At 46.4% G+C, this 25,261-nt stretch overlaps 1 protein-coding gene across 1 annotated transcript in view; it reads right to left on the reverse strand.

Moving 5' to 3' along the window:
- The window catches only part of MPZL1 (myelin protein zero like 1), a 72,538-nt gene that overhangs the window by 46,465 nt on the left and 812 nt on the right, over positions 1-25,261 (reverse strand). The window contains exons 3-4 of the mRNA XM_047076470.1: positions 16,824-17,050; positions 16,455-16,743 (exon numbers count right to left, since the gene is read on the reverse strand). Coding sequence (XP_046932426.1) covers positions 16,455-16,743; positions 16,824-17,050 — 516 coding nt within the window. The remainder of the gene's footprint in view (positions 1-16,454; positions 16,744-16,823; positions 17,051-25,261) is intronic.

Raw genomic sequence — 25,261 nt, forward strand, 5'->3', positions numbered from 1 at the left:
AAGATAAGGGCCAGGCTTCAGTGATGAGGAGCACTGAGCTGTCGAGGTCAGGTATGGAGGGAAGACGGGGGCAAGTTGTGAGAAGGGAAGAAAACCAGAGAACGGGGTGTCAGGAAGCCAAGGGAAGGGGCGTGGCAGAAAGGTCTCAGAAGATGACCACAGCAAAGGGTAGAGAGGGACTGGCAGCCTGGAGCGCACGGACAATCCCGACAGGAGAAGTCTGTATGAGGAGGAAGCAGCTGTGACAAGGTTGGACTCCAGAAGGATGGGAAGGAAGGAAGTGTGTGCAGAGACAGGAGTACAGGCAGTTCTTGAGAAATTCTGCTGAGAGCCGGAGCCTGGAAAGGTAGCGAAAGGGTGTATTGTAAGAAGAACGATCCAAAGAGAGGCAATAACTAAAGCAATAAAGCTCTGGCTAGACGAAAAGAGCTTCGGGTTTCCCCAAAGCTGTATTCCCCACCCAGTACAATGAAGGGACAGAAGGGCAAAGGAGGCAGGAATTTTTGCAAGGAAGTGATTCTAACAATGGATCACAGACTCCAGGCTGGAGAAGGGGAGAGGAGCAGCCAGGAAGTGATTCACGTAAATAAGAAAATGGGGAGGCATCAGAGGTAATGAGTTCCAGAAAGTATTGCAGTCAGACTCGAAGAAGAGGAGGGTGCTTGACCGACAGGGGGAGGTTTTGGAGCTGGTGCATTTTCCGGTACTGACGAGGTTCGGGGAAGACAAGCGGGTAGGACAGATGGTCAGAGCAGATGTTCAGAGCCGTAAGACACAACTCCTCAAGAGGCAGCACGCGCCTGGAAACTCCCTGCAGGTGACTGTGGTCAACAGGGATATGACAAATGAGGGGAAAATGCAGACACTCCCTGAGAGGGAGGTACAAAACAAGCCCTCTGGCCTGTTCCCCAGGTAGAAAGCTGCTCAGCAGGCTCCCTGGGGCTCCCTGTGTGTGTGTGTGGGGGGGGGGTGTCATGGCAATGCTCAGAGGCAGGCAGCACCTGCTGAGACTTTCAGAGCTCAAACTCTATGCTTTTATAAGGTAAATTATACCTGAAAATTTTAGACAGTTTTTTTGGTTGAGAGAGAGAGAGAGAGAGTGTGTGCGCTCAGGGAGAAAGGCAGGAGAGAGAGAGAATCTTAAGCAGGCTCCACACTCAGCAGAAAGCCCAACGCAGGGCTCCCAAGACCCTGGGTTCATGACCTGAGCTGAAATCAAGACTCAATCAACGGAGCCACCCAGGGGCCCCGATTTTAGAGTTTTAATTTTTATTTTAGATATTCAGAAAGCTCCTGTATCTCAAAACTTTACTTGAACCAAGTATATAGCAACACGTTGCTATATGCTGACCCACAACTCAACAGACATCTACTGGCTTCCCACCGTTTCAGGTTCTTTTCTGGGCCTCAGTGTAGATTTACACTGTAGTGGGAGAGCCAAGAAAGAGCAGACATGTAAGGAAAAAAATAATATATTTTGTTATAAACAGTAGGGAGACTACACACGAGAGCAATGGGCATCAGCAGTAACGGGGCTGGCAGCGATATGCTCATTTTACTTGGGGCCATCGCCTTGCTAGGTGCCACGGGCGTCCGCCACACGTGTGTTCATTTTTGTGCACGCCTGTGTCCAACATTCTTTCCATGTTATGTTGGTGTAGTAAATACCTCAAAACCTGATAAAAAAAAAACAGATTAAGAAAAACACAGAGGCTAACGAATTTTGAAACGAGAAGCATCAACCCTCAACGGGTAATACTATTCACCCGTGGAGAATCCACTCTATGCGACAGGCCCTCTGTCTAGGGGCTCTCTCAAGACACAGGAAACTCTAAAGCCCAGTCAAGGTTTCTAGGCTGTCTCTTCATGTCTAAGGTGTCATTGTCAGTGCGGGGCAACACTGGCCAGTGAAGAGCAGGACTTAACCAGCCCAATGCATCTGTCAGTTCATTATATATATATATATATATATATATATATATATATATATATATTCCTACCACGGACAGAAAGCTATTTCAGGCTACCATTGCCACTGTGGTCACTCTGATGATCCCATATTCCCTGGACTATCTTGTGAGGACAGTCTGTCTTTACACAGGGGAGAAAAATGCACTACCAACCCCATCCACTTAACCACTTTGCCCCCTGCCCCAGCATTTATAATGCTTACTTTGAGTTAATAAGCTGACATTATGTTCTTACTGAATATCGTGCCCTTGAGAGCTTGGTTAGATGGTTTCCCCCTGAGCCATATCACTGTCAAGTCCAGTGTCTGGAGTAAGGCCTGACTGCTCCCTGGATCTTGAGGTCCCAAGTTCTAGGAGGACCTGTCTCCTTATTTTCGCTCACTCTCTGCTCTGATGTTTACAGTTCCCACCTGGGGTTCAGTTTAATGGTTCGCCTAATATCTACTAAATGCTTCCCATGGTCTAGGTATTGTGCTAAATGTTAGAGACCCAGAGATGAATAAGACACAGTTTCTGCATTTGGAGAAGCTATCTTATAAAAAGATAATCTTATATAAGGCAACAGAAAGGAAGCTTAGAGGCAGGGTGCTTGGCCTTACCTGGGGATATCTGCTAGATGACATTGCACTTGCGATGGAAAGGCTACATAGGAGTCAGCCAGGTAAACAAATACAGAGAAGGGCAATCAAGAGGGAGACTGAATACATCATACACAAAATCAAGAAGGCAAAATGAGTATCAGGCAGAAACGTTGCAAACAATCAGTGGAGTGCAAGGAAGAGAATGGCAGGCGATGAGCGCAGATGAGGGCAGGACGGAGGAATCAAGTTCAGGACCCGAGCTCATCCCAGAGATAATAGGGATGAAGGGTCTTAGCACAGGAGTGGCCTGATTGCATCCGCCCATGAAAAACCCCTCTGGCAACAGCTGGGAGGGTAGACCAGAGGGGAGCGTGTCGCGGAGGCGAGACCTGTGAGGAGGCTCTCTTGGTAACCTGGGCTTAAATGACTGGGACTTGTCCCAGCACACTGGAAAGGTAGAAATGGATTCAGAAATAGAAGGGAAACGCTGGCAAGACTCTGATTACATTCACGGAGGTGGGGGAGGGAAAGGGAGGATTCTAAGATGATGCTCAAGCCTTTGTCTTGGGCGACTGAGGGAAAAGCAAATGGGACAGCGGGACATGAGAAGAATGCGGCGGGGGGGGGGGGGTGGAGCGGAGGTGCAGTGTGGGAAAGGAGACATACGTGGAGTTGAGTTTTCAATATGCGGGGTCGGGGTCGGGGTGCCTCTAGATGCTCTGAGGAAAGTATGTGGACAAGGCGCAAGAGTCTGCAGTTCAGGGTGATGAAGACACATTTGGGAGTCACCGCTTCCCTAACGAATCCTTATGGAATGCCTGTATCTACCGAATATGGGTTGTGATAGAAAGAACGAAAGGAGAAGGTCACCAAAGATGAGCACATGGGGAGACTACCAGAGGGCTGAGAGCAGAACCGAAGGAAAATCAACGCCAGGGCACCAGAGGGAGGGAAAGGCTTGGGACGAACGGAAGAGCAATGAGAAGCAGAAGCGACGTCTCAAAGACAGAGGAAGTTAGATCAGATCATCAAAGAAAGCAAAGAAGTCCGGAACGAAAAGGCCTGGAACAGGTCATTGGGTTTGGCGATATCAGGTGGCCTTTATCAAAGTGTCACATGGGTGAGAGGAGGTCAGACATCATGACATGAGATGTGGACAGGAAGTACTGAATGACATGAGATGTGGACAGGAAGTGCTGAATGACATGAGATGTGGACAGGAAGTGCTGAAACAGAGCAAAGAACAGAACTGTTCGCAACCCGGCCACATCAACAATTTGAGATTTCCACCTACGGCCTATCTGGTATAATTCATTCCTGGTGTGGTGGTTACTTTTTTGTATCATCTTGGCTGATGGACCAATAATCTTTGGCCAAAGATTAATCTGGATGTTTCTATGAAGTTGTTTTTTGAAACACTGAAACTGGCAAAAGTAGATTATCCTTCACGGTGTAGGGGGGCTTCATCCATTCAGCTGTAAAAGAACAAAAGATTAACCACCCCTGAAGAAGAATACTACCAGTAGACTGCCCTTAGACTCAAACTATACTAGTTCCCTGAATCTCTACCCTGCTGGCCTATCCTGTAGATTTTAGGATTACTAAGCTTACATAACTGTGTGAGTCATTTCCTTAAAATTATCTATCTACCCACCCATCCATCTATCCATCCATCCATCCTTATGGTTCTGTTTCTCAAACACGAATACCGATTTGGGTACAGAGAATGGTTCTAGACTAACAGAATCTCTAGGCCCAGTTTTCTGAATCTGATCCTGGGGTGTCTGGAATTGGCTTTCTAATGTGATTAGATTTAAAGACACAAATGACTCAATTTCCAGTAGGTAAAGAGAGCACCGATAGTCCATGGCACGATATGGTCAAAGAGATATGTAAACATCACCACTGGATATCCTACTAATCAAACACTTATAAAGGCAAGGTTCTGGGTCACCAAGTATGTAATACCTTTGAACACTCATCAAACTAATGAATACAATGATATCGGCTGACTGTTCCTCAGGTCACTAGATAAGGTGGGAAAGAGGGGGTCCGAATTCCAAGGTGAATTTCTGAACAAATGATCAGAAAATTTCTCTATCCTGAAAGAGACCCTTATCTGCTTTAGCCACAGAGCCGAGACTGAGGACACCAAGCCCAGAATCTCATCCTGAGAGGCGCTGAACTACAAAGCAAACAGAACTCCTAACCTCACAGGGCATCTATTTTTTTTTTAATTTTTTTTTTCAACGTTTATTTATTTTTGGGACAGAGAGAGACAGAGCATGAACGGGCGAGGGGCAGAGAGAGAGGGAGACACAGAATCGGAAACAGGCTCCAGGCTCTGAGCCATCAGCCCAGAGCCCGACGCGGGGCTCGATCTCACGGACCGCGAGATCGTGACCTGGCTGAAGTCGGACGCTCAACCGACTGCGCCACCCAGGCGCCCCAACAGGGCATCTATTAAAGTGAGAGCACTGACTAGAAAGGACTAGAACCCTGAAAACCGGGGACGCTGTGGGAAGACTCTGATAAGGTGGAGACACTGAACCCCTAAACACTGACGAGTCCTCTCTCAGTAGAAGACACCTGCCTGAGCAGACTAACCTGAGAAAACGGTGATGGCCTCTCGGAGGCAGCTGCCCTGAAAGACACGACTCTCCTCGGGACCCACACCCCCCACTCCTCTGTGCTTCCAGATTTAGAACCAGACTCAAGTCACAGAAGGCCCCCGGAGGTACAGAGCATGACCCACGAGGAGACCCACTACACTCCAAAAGAACTACTGGGTTTTTCTCATTTATACAGACAGAGATCCAGGGACTGCGTGTGGGAGAACAGTAAAAGAAACAAAAGTGCATCAGGCCAAATTTATCGATACGGGCGCGCTCAACAGAGGTTCTGCACTTCGTGTTGCAGCTCAGAGAGTCACAAAGAGCTCTAATAGTTGGTTCCTCGGCCGAAACGTGGATCACAAGCGGCCACAGCAAATGAACATGAAGTGCCAGGCCTGTCTCGGGTTAATAGAGAGGAAGGGATTCAAAGGCTTAGGTAGACTGGAACGTTAGAGTGGATTTGTCATTTGAGACCTACTCACCACCCCCCCCCACTCCCCCGGGGGGGGGGTCCAGCAGACACACCTTTCCCCATGACGGTAAGAAATGAATTTCTGGGAGGAGCCCCGGCATCCCTGAAAAGCTCTGTGATTACTTTGTAAGCCAGCCCTCCGGTGGGAACAGTGCCTCCTAAAGGCGATGGAAGGAAGTGCTTCCTGGAGTGGCAGGGGCCAAGCGGCAGAGGTGGGTCCGGGTACCTCAACACTGGAGTGAGGGCAGAATCAGAACAGCCAGCCTTGCACAGACCTGCAGCATTAGCTGGATGATCGTGGTGTTCCTAGAAGAGATACAGACGGGCAGCCTCCTCAGTTCTTACTTGACATGTAAAGACTTTTTTTTTTTTATTTTATTTTTATTTATTTTTTTTTTAATTTTTTTTTTCAACGTTTTATTTATTTTTGGGACAGAGAGAGACAGAGCATGAACGGGGGAGGGGCAGAGAGAGAGGGAGACACAGAATCTGAAACAGGCTCCAGGCTCTGAGCCATCAGCCCAGAACCCGACGCGGGGCTCGAACTCACGGACCGCGAGATCGTGACCTGGCTGAAGTCGGACGCTTAACCGACTGCGCCACCCAGGCGCCCCGTAAAGACTTTTTTTTTAATGGTTTGTCTTGATTTCTCTTGAGAGAGAGGCGGGGGAAGGGGCAGAGAGAGGGAGAGGAAGAGAGAGAGACAGGGAGAAAGAATCCCACGGTTCGACGCAGGGCCCGAACCCACGAACCGCGAGATCGTAACCTGGGCCAAAATCAAGAGTCGGACGCTTAACAGACCGAGCCCCCCGGGCGCCGCCCCCTTACTTGATCTTTATAAGCAGAAAAGTTGTAGGTCAAGTGAATTAAAGTCTTGAGTCATAAAAACATAAAGTCACATGTCCTCGATCAATTCCAACCTTGAGCCACTTTACAGACCCAGAACCCCTCAGTAAAGGGGAGGCCGGGTCCAAACTAGCATAAATTAAAAAAAGGAATCTGAATGAAGGTGTTTAAGTGGCAAACCACTAGCTCTATGTACCAAAATACTTAAAGAACTAAAAACGTGTTCTGTTGCTCTTGGTATTTACAAGAGTAAGAGAAAATTTCAGAGATAAAATACTGTACGGGCCCACAACCTCTTACCGAAAACCCCTGGGGCCAGATGTGTTTCGGATGGAGAATTTTTCAGGTTTAAAAAAAATTAATACAGGGGCGCCTGGGTGGCGCAGTCGGTTAAGCGTCCGACTTCAGCCAGGTCACGATCTCGCGGTCCGGGAGTTGGAGCCCCGCGTCAGGCTCTGGGCTGATGGCTCAGAGCCTGGAGCCTGTTTCCGATTCTGTGTCTCCTTCTCTCTCTGCCCCTCCCCCGTTCATGCTCTGTCTCTCTCTGTCCCAAAAATAAATAAACGTTAAAAAAAAAAAAAAAAAATTTAAAAAAAAAAAAAAAATTAATACAATGCCTACACTATATATCATCTCCCAGCCCCGGCAGGGCCCCGGGCAGCATCCCGTAACCAAACACATCAGTATTTCTGCAGTGAAACACGTATCAGTCACACCGAGTGGGAGCGTGCCTAAAAACAGGCTCTCATTAGTACCGGTCAAGTTCTGCAACCAAAAGACTGTGTCAAGCTTAGAAAAAAACGTTCGGTTTCCAGAGATCTGGAGATTTTAAAGTGCTCACAAGAGGCTGCGAAGCTACGGTCTGAAGGGAGAACGAGAAACTGCCCCCCAGCGTGTTCTGTTTTCTGAAGCGCACGCATGACAACCTGATCGCAATCGGTGTCGCCTCGACTTACTGTCAAGACTTTCTCTACCTTCTCCATGATGTACGATTCAGCAGCTCTCACCAGGGTTCTTCTACACTGCCAGGCACCGGGGGAAAAAAATTAAGTTCCTAACAGTGGAAAGCTGATGAAGACCAAGTCCCCACAAGTTCAGGGCTGGACCTCCTCTAGAGGCAGACGGCAGGGCCACAGGGCCACAGGGCCTCGGGCAATGGGGCGCAGGGGTGCAGGGGCCAAAGAGAGGCACCGGCGAGGAGCCTCTGCTGCAAACACCCTGGGCCTGTGTGGACGTCCTGCAGGGTAAGCCTGCCACTGGTCTAACTGCAGAAAGATCAGCACAGCCTCCAGAAGAACTCAGCCCAAGCAGAGAGGCAAAGGCTCAGTGGCCTGGTCCACATGTAGAGCCTCCTGAAGAGGGGCAAGGGACCTTTCTGAGCCCAGCATGGAGTCAGACACTTGGCTGACTAGATTCCGGCTGTGTCCTAGCCAGAAGGATCTGCGTAAGAGGGAGAAGAACCTACGAAAACCACTCAAGATTAAAAATCCCTGAGGAGTAGGGGCGCCTGGGTGTCTGTCGGGGTAAGCATCTGACTCTTGATTTCAGCTCAGGTCGCGATCTTGCGGTTCATGAGTTCGAGCCCTGCATCCGGCTCTGTGCTGATAGTGCAGAGGCTGCTTGGGATTTTCTGTCTCTCCCGCATTCCTTCTCTCTCTCTCTCTCTCAAAAATAAATAATAAATCTTTAAAAATCCCTGAGGAGTAGTCAGAGCATTGGGTGGAACAGACTCCACGCTGTTCGTAAGGATGGCTTCAACACAGAGGCTCTGTGTCTCCAGAGCAGAATCAGCAGTACGGAGGCTTGGAGAGTCTCACACAAACATTACCACAAAGAGAAGGAAATTGGTGGACACCGTGGGACAGAGTAAAGACGCTCTGTAAACATTTCAGATATGCCAAGAGCCTCCTAAAAAATGTTTGGAGACTTCGCAAGAGAAATTCTATAATACAGCAGAGAAGTTGCAAAAATATATGCTTTGAGTTCCAACTCCATCATATATGAGCTTTGTGTAGCCTTGGGCAAGTTACACAACCTATCTGATTCTTCGTTTCCTCATCTATAAAATTCATAAAAATAATAATTATCACAGAATTGTAATGAGTTGATGAGACAATGCACGTAAGTTGCTTAGCAAAGGCTTGGCACACAGTAAGCACTCAGTCGCTAAAGGCAGAGCAAAAGACAACAGGAAGCTAGTTCTAAATCCAAATTTCTAAGGGCTAAGAAACAGGAACTATAGACCGTAGAACACACACACACACACACGCACGCACGCACGCACACACAGAACCTGTATCTATACAGACAGATATATCAATCAATTCAAAATTTCTCCCTAACTACTCACTTTCTCTCTGCCCTTCTTAGCCGTTTAGGAGATTTCAAATATTTGCATTTTAACACATTTTTCTCTTAGGAAACTGAGTCTTTTACCTATCACTTAGGTAGAAGAAGGCTATATAACAAATACAACCTGAACGTGACTGGAGAGTAACTAACTATAAGACACGGTCTGGTGCAGACTCATAAAGTTCTCAGTGAAGCTCAATGTAGCACCTTCATTTTTTTCAAGTGCTATCTGGAAAAAGCACAAGTGACATAACTCCACACTGTGTTCCTTCACGACTGAAGACAAAAGAATAACACATTTCTTAATTTTGATAAAGGCATCTTAAAAATAATTTTTTATTTTTTTTAAAAGCTTATTTATTTGAGAGACAGACAGTGAACAAGAGAACAAGCATGCAAGTAGGGGAGGGGCAGAGAGAGAGGGGGAGAGAGAGAATCCCAGGCAGGCTCCACACTGTCAGCACAGAGCCTGACACGGGGCTTGAACCCACGAACCGTAAGATCATGACCTGGGCCAAAGTCAGATGCTTACCTGACTGAGCCACCCAGGCACCCCCAAAAATGTCTTTCAATTGCACAGAATAAATTCCCCAGATCCCAAAGTAGAACATCAGAGTCCTAGCATGAGCAATGTTCACTGCAAATTCATCAAAGTTTGTTCAGTTGGTTACAGCATGATACTAACTGCGCTCAAGTTGTGGATTTCAATCTGTGTGGCAGTTATCTACAATAATAATAATAAATAATAATAATAATAAATAAATAAATAAATAATAAATAACAGGCTAGGTAAAGACATAGTACATTTCTAAACCCAATTAATTACAACTAAGGTCTGGGTACAGTATATCAGTTGCTAGAAAACTACAGTTGAGCCCTTGAACAATAGGAGTCGACAGTAGGCCATTAGCAGTTAAGTTTTCAGGAAGCAACGTTGTAACTGAATTTTCGACTGGGGGGGGGGGTGGTCGGCGTCCCTAACCCCAGTGTTCTTCAAGGGCCAACCACATTGCAACTACATGCCCAGTCAATCAGAGGTACTGCAAAGTATCACAATTTCTAAAGAGACCCCTGAGTTTGGAAGAAAAATAAATAAATAATCGAACCATTTATTAATGAAATCATCCTTTTCTTGATAAAGGCTTAATGGGACCAAGAGAAAATTATAAGTGAATAAAAATTACAGCAGCCACATGCATTCAAAAAGATAATGAATAAAGAGGTTTAAGGGCAAAGATATAAAGGTCCCAAGAGACCATCAAATTTCTCAATTTAGGCACTAGGAATGGGCCCAAAGCCAACTGATCTCTAACTTCTTGTGGCAGTCAAAGTCCCAAGGACTGTGGTCTAGACTCTAGGGCATTGCTAATGTCAAGCACTTGGCAAACTAAGAGTGGAAAAGGAAGAAAGGAAAATCACTCAAGATACACGAAGACTTCGTATCTCCTCAGCCGCAGGGACCAAGACCCAGAGCCGTACGATACTCGAGACCTTCTAGTTTTTCTAATAATTAAATTCCCTTCGATGGGACCTAAAGACCAAACGAATCCATAAAAATTCTGTCAGAGCAAACCCTTTATTCTCGCTTTGCAAATTATGCCAGTGGTCGGAGAGAGCAAGATTAAAATCTTCACAAGGTTTAGGTACACGTGAGATGCACGTTTTACAGAGAATTCAAATTCTCAGATAAAAGATACAACTTAAATAAAAACACCGGCTTTGGGGGCCCGTGGAAGATTCTAATCATCCAGGAAAAATGTGATTGTGGAATCACATGAATCAGCCTCAGTGGGAATAGAAGGGAATGTGAGAAATATTTAACAGGTAGGCCAGCATTTTCTAGATGCAGCAATATTTCTGAAAAACCACATAGATGGAGTCTTTCCCAATCAAATTGCATTCTAAAAACTCAGTAGGAAAGATCAACCATCAAGGAAATCTCATGTGTCCTTTGTGAGTTGAAACAAATACCTATTTTGTAATACAAATAGTGCTCTATGGGTTTTTTTTTAATTCTGTGAATTTGCATAATAGGTGAATCATACTTTCTTTTTTTTTTTTTTCAACGTTTTTTATTTATTTTTGGGACAGAGAGAGAGGCAGAGCACGAACGGGGGAGGGGCAGAGAGAGAGGGAGACACAGAATCCGAAGCAGGCTCCAGGCTCTGAGCCATCAGCCCAAACCTGACGTGGGGCTCGAACTCACGGACCGCAAGATAGTGACCTGAGCTGAAGTTGGACGCTCAACCGACTGAGCCACCCAGGCGCCCCTTTTTATCTATTTTTTTAATGTTGTTTTTTAAAGTTTATTTTTGAGAGAGAGAGAGAGAGAGAGAGAGAGAGCGAGCTGGGGAGGGGCAGAGAGACACAGAATCCGAAGCAGGCTCCAGGCTCCGAGCCGTCAGCCCAGAGCCCGACGCGGGGCTCGAACTCACGGACTGCGGATCGTGACCTGAGCCGAAGTCGGACGCTCAACTGACTGAGCCACCCAGGCGCCTCATAATCTGTCCTTTATTATTCATGATTGAAGCATACCCATCCTGTGGAGGATCCAGTCTCCCTGCTGCATCCACAGTAATTCAAAGGGCGCCCGGCACTCGGTAGGTGTTTATTTAGTGCATAAAGACTTGGTGAAAACACAAACTTCGCTTCATGTACTTTTCACTTAGATCTTTCACAGAGGACTTGTTTTCATTTCTTCTTTTGGCAGTATCTGAGCCTAGTGGCTATGCTAGAGTTAGAGTAAAAACAAGTGGTAGAATTTTTTTTTAAGACTAAGTTTTAGTATCCTGACGGGTAAATCAGCAAAAGGCTGACGGAATTAGTACTGAGATCCGTGGCGTTTCAACTGCAGAGGTAGTGTCTCAAGTCTAAATCTTGGCAACAAGCGTCAAGTAATAGAAAAGTCCTATTGACAAAACACTTAAGGGCTACAACAAACATGATCAAATAATTTAAATATGTAATAACTAGTAATTCCAGAACTATGATGTTTAAAGTCGTTGAAGAGGGCGCCTGGCTGACTCAGTCAGAAGAGCATGTGACTCTCTATCTCAGGATCATGAGTTCAGGCCCCACATCAGGTGTAGAGATTAGTTAAATAAATAAACCTTAAGGGGCAGTCAGTTGAGTGTCCGATTCTTATTCTTAATTTTGGCTGAGGTCGTGATCTCACAGTTTGTAGGTTTGAGCCCCGCGTCAGGCTCTAAGCTGATAGCACGGAGCCTGCTTGAGATTCTCCCTCTCTCTCTGCCCCTCCCTCGTACACTCTCTCTGTCTCGCTCAAAATAAATAAATAAGCTTATAAATAAATAAGGAAACTAAAAAAAATAAAGTAGTTGGAGAATGTTAATTTATCGCACACATACTTAAAGAGTGAAAATAACCAGATGATACATGAAATCACACTTGGGGAAAAAATATTCCTTGTTTCTTTTTTTTTTTTTTTTATTTAAAAAAATTTTTTTTAACGTTTATTTATTTTTGAGACAGAGAGAGACACAGCATGAACGGGGGAGGGGCAGAGAGAGAGGGAAACACAGAACCGGAAGCAGGCTCCAGGCTCTGAGCCATCAGCCCAGAGCCCGACGCGGGGCTCGAACTCACGGACCACGAGATCGTGACCTGAGCCGAAGTCGGACGCTTAACCGACTGAGCCACCCAGGCGCCCCAATATTCCTTGTTTCAAGAAACACTGGATACCCGCTATGCGCCAGGCTAAATCCTAACTACAGATTACAAACTACTAACAAACTGTTATTGAGACATACATATGCCTCACTGCCCTTTAACAACCATTAGCATCTATCCTATCCACTGTGCTAAGCACTGGGGATATTTATATAAACAAGACAAACGCTATCTGTCCTGGATTCTCAGGGAGGAAAGAAGAAAAACCAAATAGTTAGAAATTACAAAAAAGAAATAAACAAAGGACCAGGAAATGATAACAGGGAACTCCCCTGGATAGGGTGGTTAGAGAAAGGCCTCTCTGAAAAAAAGACATTTAGAGACATTTATATAAAAAGACATTTATTTTTGAGAGAGAAAGCACATGTGTGTGCATGCGAGCAAGAGAGCTGCGGAGACACGGGACCAGAGAATCCCAGCAGGCTCTGTGCTGTCAGCACAGAGCCCAATGCAGGGCTTGAACTCATGAACCATGAGATCACCACCTGAGCTGAAATCAAAAGTCGGTCACTTAACCAACCGAGGCACCCAGGTGCCCCTGAAAAAGTGACATTTATGCCCTCACTGATGAAAAGGAGACCGCTCTGGGCAGTCCTGGGGAAACGGTATGCCAGGGGGCCGGAACAGCAAATGCACAGGACCTGAGAGGGGGATGAGTGTCAAAGAGAACAAGATGGCAGTGTGGCTTGAATAGAGTGAGCAAGGGGGTGAGTGACACAAGCTGAAGTCAGAGAGGCAGTAACCAGATCTCACACAAAGCACCGCAGGCCATGGGGAGAAGCTGGTGAGTCATTGAGAATGTCAGGGGAAGCCATTAAGGACTGTAAGCAAGAAAGTAAGACGATCTGATTACATTTTTCTAAAAATCATTCCTGCAGTTGGGCGAAGAATGGATTAAAAAGAGGCAAGATGGGGAAATGGGGGAGACCAGCTGCGTGACTCTGCCTAAAATGCTAAAAGCGGACTGTTCGTTGACAAGAAAAAAAAGGGGGTGAATTCCAAAGGCATTTGGGCGATGGCAGAACCGGATGTGGGGCTTGATGAGGGGCAGGGCGGAATCGAGGGTGGGTCCCAGCCTTCTGGGTTGGGCAATTAGATGAAAGCCATTTACTGAAATGGGTGGTGCCAATCACAGAGCTTCCTTCTTCAGACCCTGTGTGTGTCCTTCCTATGTAAAGGTGATCAGAGACACGACAATTGCCAAATGCACTCAATCCTCATCTGACACTGTTAACCACTATCTCTTCCTTCAACCTTCATTCGGTCTTGGTTTCCAAGACACCACATTCTTCCCGTTCTTCATTTCCTCATCAGACCTCCCTCCCAGGTTCCCTATAGCCCAGGGCTCCGTCCTCGGCCCTCTGCTATGTCCTTCAACACACTCTTCCACGGTGACCTCATCCAAACCATGCAAGCTTTTACTCTCTTCTGTGATGCCTCCCAAATCGGTGCTTCCGACCAGAGCTTTCTCCTCATCTCTCCAGCACCATCTATCCCAACTGTCTTCTGCCCACTTCTATTAGGATGTCTCAGCAGCGTGTAAAGCTCAACATACCCCAAAGTAACTTCATCACCACCTTCCTCACACGCTATTCCCTCATCCACATTCTTGACCTGTGAGAAGCCCCACCTGCCCAAAATAGGCTCAGCTTCCCAAGCCCCAAACCTTAGGATCACCTTACCCTCCTCTTTCAAGCCGACAGCACATCAATTTGCAAGCCCTATCAAATTTACTCTCTAGCTAGCGCTCAAGAGCGTGTCCTCTCTTCATATCCCACTGCTTTCATTCACGCCCCCCTCTCTGGAGTAGTAGAATAGCCCTCTGATCTCCTCAGTCTCAGACCACTCCGACCCATCCTTCACGTCTCCACAGAGAAAGAAAGGCTTCACCAGCCTCCACAGTCCTCAGGATAAAGACCCAGCCTTACAAATGGCAAACAAGGTCCTCTGTGAGTTAGTGCCTCTGGCTGGCTCTCCTGCCTTGACTGCCCCCATCTCTTTCCCAGCCACACTCCTACATCCCACCACACGGACCGACCAACAGGTCCATTCAGGACTCTGTATATGCGGTTTCCTCGCCCAGTGCCTACTCAGCTTAAGCACCCCTTCCTCTGGTGGCCTGCCCTCCAGTCTGAGATGATGGCTCTACCTAGGGCTCTCACAGCACACCGTTATCCAAGGACTTCTTGTATTAACTATCACACTCTGTTTCTCCCACTGAACTGGAAATGATGTGAAGTCAGGGACCGTCCTTCTAGAATACTTCTGGTGCTTGGTACTTAAAAGGTTTGCTGGGTAACTATGTATCTGCATCAAATTCAGGAAGGTTTTCTATAAAAACGAACTGTTACGTACACCGTCCATGACCAGAAAAAGACGATTTGGCAAGAAGCAGCATTCAATCGTTTTCTAAAATTAAGCTAACCTTAGCTGCTGACACTTCTACATCAGTATGCACCTTTCATTACTGAAGAGCTGGGTACATCCGAGATAAATGTAGCTCTCATTCTGATGATCTGTTCGTATTAATATCCATGAATACTCAGGTTTTCAGTTCTGCTTCTTTTAGTACCTTCAGTCTAATTAAGATCATCCTGACGTCCTCAGTACAATGTCTGACCTCTCGTGTCTAATTATTCTGTCTGAAGCACCCGAGCTTTCTGACAAACCTTAGTTTTAGGCTATTTCCTGCCTTTACTTAAAAGACAAACATTGTCATCATCACCAACAACCCCCCCCCCCCCCACACACACACACTTTTAACCTTTTTTTTTTTTTTCCTCACTAGAGATATTTACAGGGAATGGACTGTCTTATGCATACGAAGTACATTTTCAAGGAGGGTGACACTTCTACGTTCATACTTCACCATGTTGGGATCAGTGGCTAAATGGTAAGTTTTCCTGGTTCGGAAGATTACACCGAAGACTTTTCCAGGGAAGAAATTACTGAGTAAACTTGTATTCAGACACTGTGATGCAACTGGTATTTTGAGAAACAAAAGAAACGAAAAAGTCTACGTGGTTTCCCAGGAGTTGGCCCTCTCTATAACCATTACTTAACCACATTCTGAGGCAGCAAGTACGCCGCTTTGAACAAGAGCACAAAAAAGTCCTATGGCCAACACTTCAGATGTCCATAAAACAACTCACCCAATGCCATAAATCGAGCCTGGGATTTACCTTAAGTTGACCCATGAAATTAAGCAAGAAAAAAGGGTCATTTTTTTTAAAAAAAAGGGAAAAGGAAAAACGGGCTTTTTACTGTGTCTTGACAAACTGCGGTGACTATGCCTGGGGTTATTACGTATTTGACCAAATTCTTTTAAGCCAGCTCATTCCAGTATTCCAGTGATGTTCCCAGTCTCTGCTTCCGAAGCAGGGGTAATCTGAATGTCCCCTCGGTGGGTGCTCTGCAAGCCACACGAGACGCACGAGACCCCAGGGCTCTTCCATCACGAGCCTTAAAAAATGGATCGGAGAGCACCCGAAATGGAACTTACAAGGTAAAACCAAACATTCGCTTAAAGCGGGGAAACAACCCAACAAAGGCCTTGCAAATGAAAGCCCTACCACCTTCCGCCACCTCGCATAGGTGGAGAGCGCCCGAACCCCGGGCTCCCGAACGGGAATCCCAGACGGGCCCGGGCGACCCCGGGTCCCCAGGCGGGGAGGGCAGGAGACCCCGCCGGCCCGCGGTCCCGACAGCCCCCCGCCCAGGAAGGAGCAAGGTGGGGAGCTCGCCCCTCCTCCCGCACGCGCAGGGATCGGGAGGAAGGAAGGCTCCGCGCTCCCCCGACCCCGGAGCGCGCAGGCCGCGCCCCCTCCCCATCTCGGCGCCCGGCGCGCAGGGCCCGCGGCTGCCTCGAGGGAAGGGCGCCGGCCCCGCGAGGCCCCCGCCGCCCCGGCCCGGCCCCGGCATCACTCACACAGCCCGAGCGCCGCCGCCAGCACCGACCACAGCCAGCGCCTGCGGGCTGGGGCTGCAATCACTGCCTCGGCCCCGGCGGGCACTGCCATCGTCCTCCCGCCGCCGCCGCCGCCGCCGCCGCCGCCGCCGCCGCGGCCCTGGGTCCCCGTCCCCGCTGCGCTCGGCTCGGCTCGCCACAGGGGCTCCAGCCTCGTCGCGCCCGCGCCCGCTGGCACCTCCACGCCGCGCTCCCCGCTCCTGGCCCCCACGCCGGCCCCAGCCGTCCGCTCATTGGCCGGCCCCGCTCCCTCGCCAGGACGCGATTGGAGGACACCGACTGCCCATCACGCCCTCTGCTCCGGAGGCCCGCCCTCCCCCCCGGTCCCACCCAGGCTTCCACCCCAGGCTCCTTCTCCTGGCGCTGGAGGCCTGGCTCTTGGGCGGCGCTGGCTGCCGCCCGGCGCGCCGCCTGCTCCGGTGTCCGCCAGTGTCCCGTCCACCGGCCGCCGGCCGCCGTCTCCTCTGCCTCTTCGGAGCTCCGGTCCAGCAGATCTCTGCATAGTGTCTCCTGGCCGGCGGGTCTTCGCCGGGTCTGCGCTCGCCTCTGGGTCAGCCCTTCTGGGTTTCTGGAGCCTCACCTAAAGGGAAAGCAGCAGTTCATTTACAAAGAAATTAGAATGAAGGGGACGATGGGATGATGGGATGATTCGGTCGCCCACATGGAGCACATCTCCCGCCTGGCCCCTTGCGAGGCCTGTCCTTTGCCTCGACTAGGTAATTTATGTGTCGCAATTGGAGAAATCTAGCTTTAAAAGAAGTCTCCATCTTGCCCGGATCTCCTCTTAGGAGTACTCCTTTTGGCTTAAGAAAGGGTGGAAACTGGGAACTCTTTCCTGCTGCTTGGAACACGAATGAATGCGCTTTTTGTTTGTTTTCCCTTTTGCACACTAAATGTCCCTCAATTTGTCAATAAAAGCGGGCGTGGGGAAGTTTCTGACTCTGAAGTGCCTTGGCCGACTCTGCTCAACTTGGTTACTTTGGCCCAGAACAGTGTATGCCACTCAGTGGATGCCCAATAAGTACTGGAGAGTGTTTGGAAGGGTCCTTATGAGATACCCAAGAAGGGCACAGAAGGGGGAACAGAAGCATGAAAAGTTGAGAGTAAGTGAAGGAAAGGAAGAATACAGATTGGCGGCGGTGGGGGGGGGGGGCGCGATGGAGTGAAGGAAGGAACGAAACGTAGACAATTAGGACAAGAGTGGGGCCTGGTGAGAAAACCCAAGTGCGATCTCTCATTGTGGGTTTTGTCTAAAGTCAGCTTTATAAACGCCGGTCCTGATATTTTTGCTGTTTTAGCCTCCCAACCTTGTATGCAAATTCATAATAATTAGCATTAGTGAGAGAAAGCTAAAAAAGCATGACATTTTGCCCTATAAGATCCTAATGAAATGTGTCTGGAATGTCCATTGAATAGAATACAAATGCATTCAGTGAGTAACTACTATGTGCTATAGCTGTAGAACACCTAGGCTTTACTCTCAAGAAGTGCACAGTCCACCAGTGTGGACAAACAGGTACTAGATTTTTTTTTAATTTTGTATTTATTTTTGAGAAAGAGAGAGAGAGACAGAGTGTGAGCAGGGGAGGGGGCAGAGAGAGAGGGAGACACAGAATGTGAAGCAGGCTCTAGGCTCTGAGCTGTCAGCACAGAGCCCCGCGCAGGGCTCGAACTTGTGAACCATGAGATCATGGCCCCAGCCGAAGTAGGATGTTCAACCCGTTTAACCGACTGAGCCACCCAGGTACCCTGGTACTAGAGGTTTTTTAATGCTTGAAGAGAAGGGCGAATAAAGGAGAAACCCAAGACCAACAGAGGCAGTGGTTCTCAAAGACACATGCAATGTTACAAGCTTCTCTGACTGTGATGTACCTCAACACACATACCTTCCCCCTCTGAGAACCACTGGCCCAAGAGATGTGTGGGAAAGATAGATGCACAGAGGATGTAACATTTGAGATGGACTTTAAACGATGAGTACAGGTTCGCCAGAAAGTGTCAGGAAAAGCAAACTCAGAAACAGGAAAACAGTACCAGGTGCAAGAAATAGTAAATCCTGCATGGTTTGGAACTTCAGAGGAGTGAGGGAAAGAGAATGCTGGAAAAGTAGGCCGTGGTCATCTTTTGAAGAGCCCTAGGTTGTCTTTATTGCACAGGCAGTGGGGAGAGGTAAAGGGGAAGTGACAAGTTCAAGCCTGTGTTTTAGGAGGGTGACCACTGCAGCAGACCAGGTGAGTGGGAAGAGAGGTAGAGGGGAAGACAAGGGGTGGAGAAGCATTTCAGGGAGATGGTGACGGGACTGGGGATCAATTGGATGGGAAGTCTAATCAATAGGAAAGAATCCAGAAAGACAGGTGTAACCTCTAGTTTTTGGCCTGAGTAAAGAACGGTGATAGCCAGGCAACCAAAACTAAGAGCCGAGGAAGAGGGGCTCCTGGGTGGAGCCCAGTTGGTTAAGTGTCTGACTCTTGGGATTGGGACTGAGTGCAGAGCCTGCTTGGGATTCTCTCTCTGCCCCTCCCCTGCTTGCGCCCTCTGTCTCTGTCTCTCTCAAAGTAGGTAAATGAACTTTTAAAATATGTATAAAATAGCAATCCCTATCAAAATAACACCAGCATTCTTCACAGAGCTAGAACAAACAATCCTATAATTTGTATGGAACCAGAAAAGACCCCGAATAGCCAAAGCAATCTTGAAAAAGAAAACCAAAGGTGGAGACATCACAATCCTAGACTTCAAGCTGTATTACAAAGCTGTAATCATCGAGACAGTATGGTACTGGCACAAAGACACTCAGATCGATGGAACAGAATAGAGAACCCAGAAATAGACCCACAAATGTATGGCCAACTAATCCTTGACAAAGCAGGAAAGAGTATCCAATGGAATAAAGACAGTCTCTTCGGCAAGTGGTGCTGGGAAAACTGAACAGCAACATGCAGAAAAATGAACCTGGACCACTTTCTTACACCCTACACAAAAATAAACTCAAAATGGTTGAAAGACCTAAATGTAAGACAGAAAGCCATCAAAATCCTCGAGGAGAAATTAGGCAAAAACCTCTTTGACCTTGGCCACAGCAACTTCTTACTCAACATGTCTCTGGAGGCAAGGGAAACAAAAGCAAAAATGAACTATTGGGACCTCATTGAAATAAAAGGCTTCTGCACAGCAAAGGAAACAATCTGCAAAACCAAAAGGCAACCGACAGAATGGGAGAAGATATTTGCAAATGACATATCAGATAAAGGGTTAGTGTCCAAAATCTATAAAGAACTTATCAAACTCAACACCCAAAAAACGAATAATCCAGTGAAGAAATGGGCAAAAGATATGAATAGACACTTCTCCAAAGAAGACATCCATATGGCCAACCAACACATGCAAAAATGCTCCATATCGCTCACCATCAGGGAATACAAATCAAAACCACAATGAGATACCACCTCACACCTGTTGGAATGGCTAGCATTAACCACTCAGGCAACAACAGATGATGGCGAGGATGCGAAGAAAGAGGGTCTTTGCTCTGGTGGTGGGAATGCAAACTGGTGTGGCCACTCTGGAAAACAGTATGGCAGTTCCTCAAAAAATTAAACATAGAACTACTCTATGACACAGAAATTGCTCTACTAGATATTTATCCAAGGAATACAGGTGTGCTGTTTCAAAGGGATACATGCACCCCCATGTTTATAGCAGCACTATCAACAATAGCCAAAGTATGGAAAGAGCCCAAATTTCCATCAACTGATGAATGGATAAAGAAGATGTGGTATATATATACACTGGAGTATTACTCGGCAATCAAAAAAGAATGAAATCTTGCCATTTGCAACTTCATGGATGGATCTAGAGGGTATTACGCTAAGTGAAATTAGTCAGAGAAAGACAAATATCATATGACTTCACTCATATGAGGAGTTCAAGATACAAAGCAGATGAACATAAGGGAAGGGAAGCAAAAATAATATAAAAACAGGCAGGAGGACAAAACATAAAATACTCTTAAATATAGAGAACAGAGGGTCGCTGGAGGGGTTGTGGGAGGCGGGGTGGGCTACATGGGTAAGGGGCATTCAGGAATCTACTCCTAACTTGGATGTAAATTAATAAATAAATAAATTCATATATACAAATAATATACATATAAATAAATAAATTCATATATACAAATAAATTTATATAAATATATATACAAATACATTTATATAAATAAATAATTTATGAATAAATATATAAATAAAAATAAATAAATAAAACTTTTTATTAAAAATAAAATTTATATAGGGGCGCCTGGGTGGCGCAGTCAGTTAAGCGTCCGACATCAGCCAGGTCACGATCTCGCGGTCCGTGAGTTCGAGCCCCGCGTCAGGCTCTGGGCTGATGGCTTGGAGCCTGTTTCCGGTTCTGTGTCTCCCTCTCTCTCTGCCCCTCCCCCGTTCATGCTCTGTCTCTCTCTGTCCCAAAAATAAATAAAAAACGTTGAAAAAAAAATTTAAAAAAAATAAAATAAAATTTATATATATGTAAATAAATATATATACATATACATATATATGTAAATAAATATATAAAAATAAATATATATTTATAAATGTATATATTTATAAATATAAATATATAAATATAAATACATATAAATATAAATATATAATATTTATATATAAATATATAAACATATATACATATATACATATATGTAAATAAATATATAAAAATAAATATAAATATTATATAAATATATATTTATAAATATAAATATTATATAAATATAAATATATAATATTTATATACAAATATATATACATATATACATATATATGTAAATAAATATATATACACATACATATATAAAAATATATATGTATGTGTGTATATATATATATACATAAAATAAAAGCCAAGGAAAAGAAACCGGTCTGTGAGGACGGCTAACGAGCTGGGCCTTGGACATAGCTTAAAATGCCGAGAACACACCATGGGCAACCAGAAGGCAATTAGATATCGAGGCCTGCCGCCCAGGGAAGCCGCAGAAGGGCTACACGGAGCCTGAGAGGCTGCCGTGGCGGTGAGGTGCTCTACAGTACACGGGAAAAACGACCTCTGAGACGTCACCTGCTTGGAAAAGTCAGAGGGCTTGTCTATCCGAGCACTAGTTGCTGGGACTCCTGGATGACACCCGGATTTGGCCACCCCCGGACTGAGCACAGCAGCCCCCCTCCCTTCTTCCCTGGCTTCAAGCCCCAGCCAGCTTCTCCCCGCATGCCTTGGCATTCTCTCCGGTCCCCCAAAGCCTGTGTGCACCCCCCACAGGTAGGAAAACCAGGCCAGAGAGAACAAACGAGAAAACCTCGACTACGAGTTGTTTCGCAGGGGGCTGGCCTCCACCTGAAAGCGGACAGAATGAATTTCCCATTCACATCCTTTCTAGAGCCTTTCATCGGCTCCTTATTGCCCTAAGCATGAAGCCCAAACACCTTGGCCGGCATGCACATCCTTGCAGACTGCGTTTGTGAGCCCCTGCCCTGTGCCCTCCAGCCCACACTCCAGTCGTGCAATCCGAACCTGCCTTCAGCTCCAGCCCTGCCTCTTCACGCCCGCAGGGCTCTGTTCTCGCTGCTTCCTCAGGCTTCAGGCCTCCCCTCTGTCCCTGGACGGTCAAAGTTTATCTTCTCGTCTTTCAGAATATAAGTGGAGGGTGAGTTCCTCTAGAAAGGTTTCCCGCAGTCTCTAATACCTACGCCGCCCTGTGTGCACTTGACCATTGCCATCCGGTACAGCTCTGTACTCCTTCTGATTTCTATCGCATCGTCTTTAGGTTTTAGAATAGGATTCCTCTCTCAGGGTCTTTGCAAACACACATGGGAGTAATGTATTGGGCGGTACGTTCTCAATAAATGTTACTGGTATCATATCAGCACTTGCTTGCTATTATCTATTTACCTGTCTGTCTCCCATATAAAATGGTCCCCCTCTAGGGACACGGGGGACTAGCCGTACGGTTCCATGTTTTCCCAGGGCCTTCAGACAGAGCCTGGCACACAGCAACACTCGTCTCCTATTACTCTCACTCTTGCTCCCCTCCTCTTAGCCACACTGTCCCCATTGCTATTTCTGGAACATTTCAGGTACACTCAGGTGTCAGGGTGTTGGCACTGGCTTATCCCCCTCTACCCAGTTGGTCCTTCCAGATACGGACCTGCCTCACACCTTCCTGACCTTCTAGCCTTTGCTGCCATGTTATCTTCTCAAAGAGGCCTATGCTTACCACCCATTCAAGTCGCAAACCCTCCCTATGCAATTTATGTCTGCGTTATATTTGTCGGATGAAGAGATGGGTGAATGTTTATTAAATTGATCTAGTGAAGTTACAAAGAAGAAACCAATCATGCGAGGTTGTTTGAGCCACAGCCCTTACACTGTGGTTTCTGATCCTGCTGTAGAAAGTAAATGGGAAAACAAACCCAAAACCTTTGGATTCCAATCATTATTGGTTAGCCCGTGATCCTCACTCAACAAACCTCCTTGTCTTCCCATACCGCTTTCCTCCTAGAAACTTCCCTTCACCAGCTCAAGCAGTCCAGGCAATACGATCAGAATCCACTGAGGACTTCCAATCAAGTCAGAAAGGTCCTTTTAATGGATGACTGCCTCTGAAAAGAAGGGGCTCCTTGGGGGAGAACTTTCCCCACAAAATCAATAATAAGAAAAAGTCATGCACAGAGGCCTTCTGATAACAGTTATCTACACAGGCCCATCGGCTCACAGACTTCCTTTTCCATGCAGTGCACAAAAAATGCAGTTGTGGGGCGCCTGGGTGGCTCAGCCGGTTAAGTGTCTGATTCTTGGTTTTGGCGCAGGTCATGATCTCACGTTCATGAGTTAGAGCCCTGCGTCGGGGTCAGTGCTGCTGGTGTGGAGCCTGCTTGGGATTCTCTCTCTCCCTCTCTCTGTCCCTGCCCTGCTCTCTCTCTCTCTCTCTCCCCCTCTCAATACATAAACTTAAAAAAAAAAGATAAGGGGCACTCAGGAGCATCTAGTGCTGGCAAATATGTACAGACAGAATTTTCTAGGGCTGGAATTAATGGGAGAAATTAGGAAGAGGGTGACAGACACCAAAATTTCACACAGCTATTTGTGACTGTGGCAGAATCTTCCCCCACCTCCCGTATTCTCACTGGCGTCCTTTCCCTCCTTGTCTTTTAAGATCTGTTGCTAGAGGCATTGGAACACTGTGATCTGTGGGTCGCGATAGCAAGAGGTTTCTGGAACACTGAGAATCGGATTATTCACAAATAGATATCAGAGCCAAAGATGAATCCCAGGCCACCATGAAAAAGATTTGCCTGAAGCTGAATCAATTTCATTGACATTTCTATTGCCAGGATGGCTTAATTCGGAAGGGTTGCATTTTTTTGCTAGAAAATACTGAAAATTAGAGTTCTAGTGTCTATGATATTTCTGGGCACCAAATTGGGGTAACAAGAATAATGGGGGTCCTTAGAGAGAGGTTGACTGTAGAAGTACATGTCACCAGGCTTCTTCATTCACTGTGACGGGGAGAAAATGCTCCTTAAGATCCTCTGCCTCCCTGGACCCCACTTCTGCTTCACAGAAACCTACAAGGGAAGAATGTCCCTTGCAGAGGGTCACAGGTCACAGGTGTCCCTTCACCAGGATACAGATATTTTTCACTGTGGGTTAGGCAATCGATATTCTGAAGTTTTGTTACTGTCGGTCTTCCTGCATCATTGGGAGAGGTAAGTGAGATACTCCGATGGAGCCTGAAGAGTAATAGACAAACTGTTTTTCAATCCCTGGAGCAAAGTAGGAGTAAGAAAAAAACCCCTGAAAACAGTAATAACTATAGCAAATTCAAGCGGGAAAGGAGAGCACAGAGACACCTTAGGAACTGTAGACACTGAGGTTTTCAGAAATCTGAAGTGGCGACAGTTTTTTATCTCACAAGTCATAATTTTTAGCTCCTCATTCTCATGAGAAATAGAAACTTCTTGGCGGCTCTTCCTGCCCATGGGTCCTGTCCTGGGGCTTTAATAAAATCAAAAACCATAGGAAGAATGTTGACCATTCAGTGTCTGGTACATAGTATTGTACTGTTTGTTGAGCAATCAGATGAATGAACACACTGATATGAAATAAAACAAATGAAGAGGTCTATTTAGGGTAGCCACCCTTCCACTTGTTGCCGATCTGGTTTGTTATTTGTTAGAGAGACAGTTTACCAAGATTTGTATTGTTAAGGAACTTGAAACCAGTTCGCCAATTACTGAGCACCGGCTTTGTTGGCATAAGTTTAAATACTAAATATTTAAGAATTTAAAATATAGTAAGCAAGTCATGCCATAAAAGATACCGGGACGATCGGACACCAGTTATAATGAATTACACAATTGGTTGCCAGTTATACAGATTTCAGTGTTGCTGTTGGCATCTTGTCCTCCAATAAATCATGATTAGAGGAGACAAGACTGCACCCCAGTTCTATGCCACATACAGTTGATTTTAATATGTTACAGGATCTCTCCGGGAAGGTCAGAGTTTGGGATTTATCCGAAAGGAAAGAGATTTTCCAGCCGAAGAGAATAGTTTGAGTAAAAACACAATGGGAATTCACAAGGCTTGGAAAGGTGGCATTTTGAACCCTAGGATAAAAGGTAGTCCTGAAACCGACAATTTTACTATTATTAGAAAGCGCAAGGTCCAGAACACGGTAAGGGGAAGTGTCTAGGATTTTCCTGCCACAG

This window comes from Lynx rufus, unplaced genomic scaffold, assembly GCF_022079265.1.
Source record: "Lynx rufus isolate CCGP_SWC_20201006 ecotype Redwood Valley unplaced genomic scaffold, mLynRuf1.p SCAF_15, whole genome shotgun sequence".
NCBI lineage: Eukaryota > Metazoa > Chordata > Mammalia > Carnivora > Felidae > Lynx > Lynx rufus.